We start from the raw sequence: 7,188 nt of genomic DNA, 5'->3' as shown, positions 1-7,188 counted from the left end.
ACTACACTACCAAACCCAGAATGTGAAATAAGGTAAAGGTATAGCCTATACTATTCCAGACAAGAGAAGAAGTTACTTTTTTCATCCTGGCCTGCGAGCAGGATCACTTGTTTGGGGCATCACGCGCGTTGATCGCGCGCGAGTCCGCGCGAGTTATATTGTACGATTTACATCCCCAGTCTTCACCTCGGGTTTGGAATAGACGCAAGCTGGTCAGCGGCTGCCTAGATATCATAACAATTCAAAATGGCGGACGAAGAAGGTCTTCCGGCAACGAAGAAGTCGAAGAGTCAGAAAAATGTTTTAATTGGAGTTACTGGTAGCGTAGCGAGTATAAAATTATCCAAGCTTGTAGAGGAGCTCCTTCTCCTGCAACCAAAGGTACTGTGTAAACGCTCGCCGAGTCAAATGACGAATCATTTCTTTCCAACTAGCGGGCAGTCTCAGCATGTTTAATAAACGTATTTTGCATATCTTACAATCATACTTTTTTGGGATTAATTCTGTACACTCTCTGTTACCATTCTCTAGATAATGCGTTTATTTTGCTTGTGCCACTTCCAATCATTGGCAATCAAGTGCCTAAAACCCCACCCCGACCCCCTCCCCTACTCCTACCCCCCTCCCCGCTCAAATGACAAGATAGGCACAGGAAAAAAATTTAATCAAACAAGAACCTTTTGTTTCTGTAAAACTGCTATTAAAATTATTACTAGTAACATGATATGCAAAGGATTTCTTGCTATATATTTTCTTAATTTTTTCAGCCAAATATCCAAATTATTGCTACCGAAAACTCTACACATTTCTTCGATGAGGATAAAATTCCTGTGAAAGTTTATAGAGACAAGGATGAATGGGAGGTAAGTTTTAACATCAGGATCCAATTTCTCCTCACAGTACCAATACAAAGTCACAATAAAAGGTTGTGAGAATTGAGGAATTGATCAAAACTTTGCCTTGATTTTAAAACCCAGTAAGGAGAATTTGTCTAAGACTACTCCGGGTGCATTCATCTCTAGAGATCCACCTTGTGTATCACAAGTGTTGGATCACTGAGGTGGGAGAAATAAGAACTTTTCTCCCATTACCACCATGCCTTATACAGTGCTGACGAGTCCCAAATAGGACGCTACTAGGTACTAGGCTGGTGTATTACCTCAGTCTGGAGATGAGCAAAGTGCACATACCTGAGTCCATTTCACTAATAAACATAATTATATTATGTGTCCCAGGATTACAATATATACATGAATATGTGTATGTACAAGTGCTTACTCCATTGTTTTTGTCTTTTAAAATGTTAAACTGTGGTGTCTTCGTTCATTTCTTCTTATAATTCTTTGGTGATTTTTAAAAAAATGGAAGCAGATCCTTTAAATCGCTTTGTTTTAGTAATATCGAGAATTTTTTCTGATTTAACTGGTAGGCATGGAGTACAATGCAAGATCCTGTTCTGCATATTGAGGTAAATCAACTTGCTGGTTTCTAGACATCACTGACATTCGATTTCAAGTTTGTCATTAGTGAGACACCCAACCACCCAACAGTCCATCTGTCTGTTAAAATCCTTCTTGGAATATTAACTTTGCATTAACTTTCAGTAGCTGCGACGTTGGGCAGATATCATGGTTATCGCACCACTGGATGCCAACACCATGGCCAAGATAGCTAATGGATTGTGTGACAACCTCTTGGTAAGTGTATTGATACTTTTGCTTAATATTCTTACTAAGATGGACATTGATTATACCTAATTGTACCTTTTTGGTATGCTTCAGTTGCATATCAGGCAAAATTTTCAAGCCGTGGTTCGTATTTTAGTGAGAGGCAATCAAGCCAAAATGTCCATGGCGAGACCACTGGAGCATAGTAAAATGGTATGATTAGGTGTCTACCATACCCAAATTCAGCCAAAAATCCAGTGATATCAAGTCAATGACTTGATATTGCAGAAAATCAGGACAATTAACAAGGCTAACTGCAAATTTGGGTATGGTAATTATTTGTGGCGCATGGTGGCCTGATCATCATCAGCATCAAGGCTCTGAGTTCTAGGGAGCGGACTCGTCATTGTTTGTAACAGGGTAGCAATATGCCTATAGTGGCTTGGATGTGCCACTAGTTTAATAATGGTAAATTTTACTGTTACTATAATTTTTGCCTGTTAACAGACTTGCACAGTCCGTGCATGGGATGTCAAGAAACCTCTGCTATTCTGCCCGGCAATGAACACACTTATGTGGGAACACCCCATCACCTCAGAGCACGTTGAACGACTAAAAAACCTGGGATATATTCACATTCCACCCATCAGGAAGACTCTAGCTTGCAAGGACACAGGTAAGATTCTCTTTAAATAGTTCAAAACTACACTGGCTGACTGCCTCTGAGTGCCAAGAATGTGTTTTATTTCATATTTTATTAAAATTATTTTATTTTCCATGTGTTTTAGGTGTTGGAGCAATGGCTGAAGTCACAAGTATTGTCAGTTTAGTAAAGGATCAACTTGAGAAGATAGCATGAGTCTGCTTAGTGTACTTGTTTTCTTTAGGCCATCCCAATAAAATGTTTCGTTTCCCATCACCTCGTCTCTTGTGATGGTGGGTCGGTCGGTCGGGCCAAAAAAAAAAAGAATGAACAATTGAAGAGTTTGGGTTCCAGAGAAGGTCGGGCTGCTATGTAAGAAAGCCTAATTACAAAGTCAACTCAAAAACATGGTCTTTTCGTTCGTTACTCCTTATCAAATGTCTAAATAGCCTTTATTAACGTAGTATCAATGTTTATTAAAGACAAAGACATCACATCATACCAACTGTTGTTAATAAAACAAGATCGTGTGCTTGTAAATCGAAGTACTTGCTTCTTTGACTAGTGAATCTGGAATTTTTTTTTTTTTCCTTTTCGAAAAAAATGGGTCGGTCAGGCGATGGGAAACGAAACATTTTATTGGGATGGCCTTAGTCCCCCAAGCAAGAAGCAAAATAAAGAGTGAAAAACGAAAAAAAAAAAAACAGTGAAATCTGGGGATGATGCGCTTCTAGCTCAGTGGCCTGAGGTAAAAGTGGGACTTACTGCTCATAGTCTAGCCTTTTATTCCTCTAAATAATATTTATAACTAGTGGTAACCACAGGTTATAAAGTGCAGGCCTCGATGCAGTTAAGAGAAGGTACTGGCAGGGAAGTGTTTTTTGTTAGTTTGGAAAATTACTTCAAGTCGAACAGTGTCGATAAATCACTGAACAAAAGAAAATTATTCCGAGTAAGGTCGAGTAACGCGTCACGCTTAAGTCACAAATGTTTTTTATCGTTTCCTATTGCCTCGAACCAATCAGAGTTGTTTTTTTGATTGACAGTTTTGCGAAGTGTAGTCGAGCACGCGGTGTGAATTGAGATGTGATTTTCCTCCGTCGGCAAACTCGCTTTGTGAATTGAGATGTGATTTTCCTCCGTCGGCAAACTCGCTTTGTTGTCAGTGTTATAAGGAATTTCTCGAGAATAACCGTTGTTGGAATCATTCGCTTTGCCGTAGTTTATCTGTGATACAATCACAGCAGATCTTCTCAAAAGCAACACCTATAAATAAAAACAACGTCTGCAAAATGTAATGTCTGCAATCTTCTGACAGAAGCCTCGATCTAATGTGACAAACTGTTGATTTTTCGCATTCTTATCGCTCTTGGAGACAAGATTTTTCTCTTCCGGTGTTACGACAAACTGTCGTGATTGACACATTTTTTGCATTCCGATCGTTCTTAGTGGAAGAACAAAATTTTCAACTTCCGGTTTGCAGATAGCCTTTATGAACGTGGCGCGCACGCGTAATACGCAATCCGCTGGTCACTGTCAAGATTAGGGTTGCGGGCCTCTCTTGGGCCCGCAATAAAACAGATTGAGTAGTCTTGAGTTAAGTGAAATTTATTGTACATTGTGTAAAAGGTATAGCATCAAGTCAGTTGCCCGTGTTTTTATCATGTAAATAAATTAGTGTTACCATATAATACAGTTGTAAGAACTCATGCATGTATGTACAGGATTTGGAATAAATAAATTTAAAGTTATTTTGTTACATTTTCTCATATGTCAGTTCATAGCCACATGACTTGCAGGTTTTTGTCCATTCATCAGTTTCCTCGTTATAAACCTCATCTTCAGCAAACTCATGTTCATGCCGACTTGTATCTTTTTTCCATGTACTTGTTCTCACAGCACGGCGAAGCTCTGTGAGAAGAAGAAAAGATGATACAAATATTGGTAAATTGTTAGTGTACAATGTGAAAGAAGAAAGGAGGGACTAACCTTTAACTTTCTTGTCGAATTTTCTTTGCTTTTGCACTTCTCTCTTCTCTGCCTTTTCTTCTTTCGCTTCTTCAAGTCCTTCCTCTCCTCCCCACACATCATGTGCACGTTGAACGATCTAGAAAAAAGTATGTCTCTCTTAACATGAGAAGTCCAGGTTTTGATATTGGGATATAAAATATAATGCCACGTTGCATTACATTAAATAAAATACCACTTTGCGACTTTGCATGCAAAACCTATTACAGTCAGCTCTCTCTAAAACGGATACCTTAGGGACCGGCTCCAACTGTCCGTCTTATATGGAGTTTATAAACTAAACTGTTTTATAGTTACAGTAAGATGAGTCACTGAAAAATGGTAGGGACGGGAACAACTACAGGTGTCCGTCTTATGGAGGTGTCCATTAAGAGAGTCAGAGTTGACTGTACTTGTTAATCAATTAAACAAGACTATTTTTAATCCCGGGGGGGGGGGGTACTCCCTATAATGGCCTATACGGGGAGGCTCCGCCCAAAAGGGGTACCTTTTTCAGGCTTCCGGTATATAAAAGGGTAGGGATTTCACGAGTTTAAGTATATGAAAGGGTATGGAAATCTGTCATTTGGCTATTTAAAAGGGCCTTTAATTAAAATAATTATTTCGAAGAGACGCAATTTATGGCTGTATTATTTTAATTTATGAAGCGCTACATAAAAATGACAAGAAAACGTCCTATTTTAAGTTCATGCCATGTCTCTTAGGTATATGAAAGGGGTACCTTTTTTCAGTTAAAGGTATACGAAAGGGGTACAATTTCTGTCAAAAATGGTATATAAAAGGGTAAGGGGTTAGAACTTGGGGCGGAGCCTCCCCGTATAAAACTTTTTTGAGTACCCCCCCCCCCCCTCGGGTTTTTAATACCTAAATAAACCAAGTTTGGTGAAGGTATGGAAAATCATGTACAAGCACTAAAAAGGACCAAATAAACACTCCTGACCAACAAAATAGACTTTGAGTAGTGGTACCTGTAATTTGAGGTAGAGTTTCATTTCACCCCTAGAGTGATGTGGGTTTTTCTTTAGAATATATTTCAAAGGTGGTTCTCTTCTGTCCAGATCACAGTCTTTTAACAAGAATTGCTGCAATAAAAATTGATCACAGTGTCTTAAAAGGTGACAGAAAGGTTGAGTGTGTGCTACATTCTGTAGCTCCTAGGCAGGCAAGGGTCATTGCGCTGTATTCTTGTGCAAGACACTTTACTCTCATAGTGCCTCTCTCCACCCAGGTGTATAAATGAGTAACAGTGAACAAACGCTTGGCGGTAACCCTGCGATGGACAAGTATTCCATCTAGGGGGGAGTGGAAATTCTCCTAGTCACTTAATGCTACAGATAACGGAATAAGCTTGGGCAGTATGGGCCACTTGGCTTGATGCAGACTTTTAGTTTACCTTTTTTGTTACAAGTTACAATACATTAGTGAAAACAGATGATCCATACCTCCTTGGCCTCTGTTTTTGTTATAAGAGCATGTTTCCCTTCATGGTCTCTATAAAAGAACAAGAAATTAGAAAAATTTAATACAAATACTGCATTCGTTCTGTTGAATAAAAAATATTGTATATAAATCAATAAAAAACTATTTTAAAATTTATTTTTGGCACTGACCTACAATTGTCACAAACAAGAACCTCAAAATGTTTGTAGATATAAGAAGTCAAGAACTCTTTCTGGCATTCAGAACAGTGTAGCTTGTCTCCATACAGTATAGGTGCTGTATTGACAGAAACAGAACAAACCTATAGTCACAGGTGGATCAAAGTTGCTGCAGTTATTGCTCCAATCAATCATCAAGTCAGTCGACCAGTCAGTCAATCAATCAATTAAATACTGTCGATTGCATCTACCTGTGAACGCACGCAGCAAAAACATGTTTTCAAATGATGTCAAACGTCAGCGTTTCAGGTGTTAAACTTTGAAGTTTAGCAGACCGTAACGGCAACTTTCGAGCCGAAAGTTCAACACATTCCGGTTTCGAAATGGCGGAAAGATTAGATATAGAAACTTCTTCTGAGAAACTGATGCTGATCTGTGTCAAAGTGCATACACAGGTTCACTTGAATCATTTCTAGTGTAAAGTTTCGCCCGTACTCAATGTTTATGGTGAGTATTTTGAGTGCAAAAGTTCGCGTTTCGGTCTGCTAAAATTCAAAGTTTGACACCTGAAACGCTGACGTTTGATGTCATTTGAAAACATGTTTTTAGCGCGTGCGTTCACAGGTAGATGCAATCGACAGTAATCAATCAACAACACTTTGAAATATTGTCAAAAAGGTTGGTGCAATTTTATGTATCTAGATCTCCAGCTATATTCAATGTAAAGATGAAGTATGGGCGAATAAATTGATTGATTGATTGATTGATTGATTGATTGATTGATTGATTGATTGATTGATTGGTATTACGTAAGCTTAATTTAATTATGATTAGCATAGTTAGCAGTTTAACTGACCTGGTTCTTCGATAAGATTCTTGGGTGTTCCACGTAGAGTTTCTTCGTCATCAGGGTCTAACAGAAAACCCCCTCCTGTATCAATCACCCGAGATATCGAGCTAGAACTCGCGGTATCTTGCGATTTTGTCTCTGGATATGGGCGACTAGAAAGCCTTGCATTTCGAAGCATAAGCGCTCTTTGTCGATTTCTTTCAATGCGAGCTTTTTGTGCGTCCGTTAGCTTTATCTCTGCCATCAAAATGCTTTAATTTGATTTTCCTTTAGGAAATAACCTGCGATCGGACGTTGCTCGAAGTTTTTTTGAAGGTATATTTGTAGAGCCTCAGTTGACCGCCATCTTGAAGTTCGTTTGCGCGGTTACTAAGCAATTTTGCCGCTTTCTACAAAAATATT

The 7,188-nt window shown here is 38.8% G+C and overlaps 2 protein-coding genes across 3 annotated transcripts; one reads left to right on the top strand and one right to left on the bottom strand.

Annotated features, from left to right (window-relative positions):
- The first annotated feature begins 246 nt into the window (after nt 1-246).
- Nucleotides 247-4,069, top strand: LOC144651934 (phosphopantothenoylcysteine decarboxylase-like). The gene is made up of 6 exons (XM_078512011.1): nt 247-381; nt 768-863; nt 1,430-1,468; nt 1,608-1,697; nt 2,175-2,343; nt 2,456-4,069. The coding sequence occupies exons 1-6, from the start codon at nt 247-249 to the stop codon at nt 2,524-2,526; spliced, it is 600 nt and encodes a 199-aa protein (XP_078368137.1). The 3' UTR covers nt 2,527-4,069.
- Nucleotides 2,936-7,173, bottom strand: LOC144651885 (DNA repair protein complementing XP-A cells-like). Of its 2 annotated transcripts, none has more exons than XM_078511944.1 (6): nt 6,793-7,173; nt 5,949-6,054; nt 5,781-5,829; nt 5,307-5,420; nt 4,300-4,417; nt 2,936-4,221 (listed from the first exon to the last, which is right to left on the bottom strand). In XM_078511944.1, the coding sequence occupies exons 1-6, from the start codon at nt 7,028-7,030 to the stop codon at nt 4,067-4,069; spliced, it is 780 nt and encodes a 259-aa protein (XP_078368070.1). In that variant the 5' UTR covers nt 7,031-7,173; the 3' UTR covers nt 2,936-4,066. The 2 variants fall into 2 exon arrangements, with proteins under 2 accessions (XP_078368070.1, XP_078368079.1); XM_078511953.1 differs by lacking the exon at nt 6,793-7,173 and adding an exon at nt 6,188-6,660.
- Between the last annotated feature and the right edge of the window lie 15 nt (nt 7,174-7,188).

This window comes from Oculina patagonica, chromosome 1, assembly GCF_052425735.1.
Source record: "Oculina patagonica isolate OP01 chromosome 1, crgOcupat, whole genome shotgun sequence".
Taxonomy (NCBI): domain Eukaryota; kingdom Metazoa; phylum Cnidaria; class Anthozoa; order Scleractinia; family Oculinidae; genus Oculina; species Oculina patagonica.
The sequence above is the reverse complement of the archived record's forward strand: the minus strand, read 5'-3'. Positions and strand labels throughout refer to the sequence as shown.

Excerpts from the sequence above, each read along its gene's own strand:
- LOC144651934 (XM_078512011.1), top strand. The coding sequence starts at position 247 with ATGGCGGACGAAGAAGGTCTTCCGGCAACGAAGAAGTCGAAGAGTCAG. Across the intron at positions 1,469-1,607 it reads ATCCTGTTCTGCATATTGAG|CTGCGACGTTGGGCAGATAT; the intron begins GTAAATCAACTT and ends AACTTTCAGTAG. Across the intron at positions 1,698-2,174 it reads GATTGTGTGACAACCTCTTG|ACTTGCACAGTCCGTGCATG; the intron begins GTAAGTGTATTG and ends GCCTGTTAACAG.
- LOC144651885 (XM_078511944.1), bottom strand. The coding sequence starts at position 7,030 with ATGGCAGAGATAAAGCTAACGGACGCACAAAAAGCTCGCATTGAAAGA. Across the intron at positions 5,830-5,948 it reads CTTGTTTGTGACAATTGTAG|AGACCATGAAGGGAAACATG; the intron begins GTCAGTGCCAAA and ends GTTCTTTTATAG. Across the intron at positions 5,421-5,780 it reads CAAAAACAGAGGCCAAGGAG|CAATTCTTGTTAAAAGACTG; the intron begins GTATGGATCATC and ends TTTTTATTGCAG.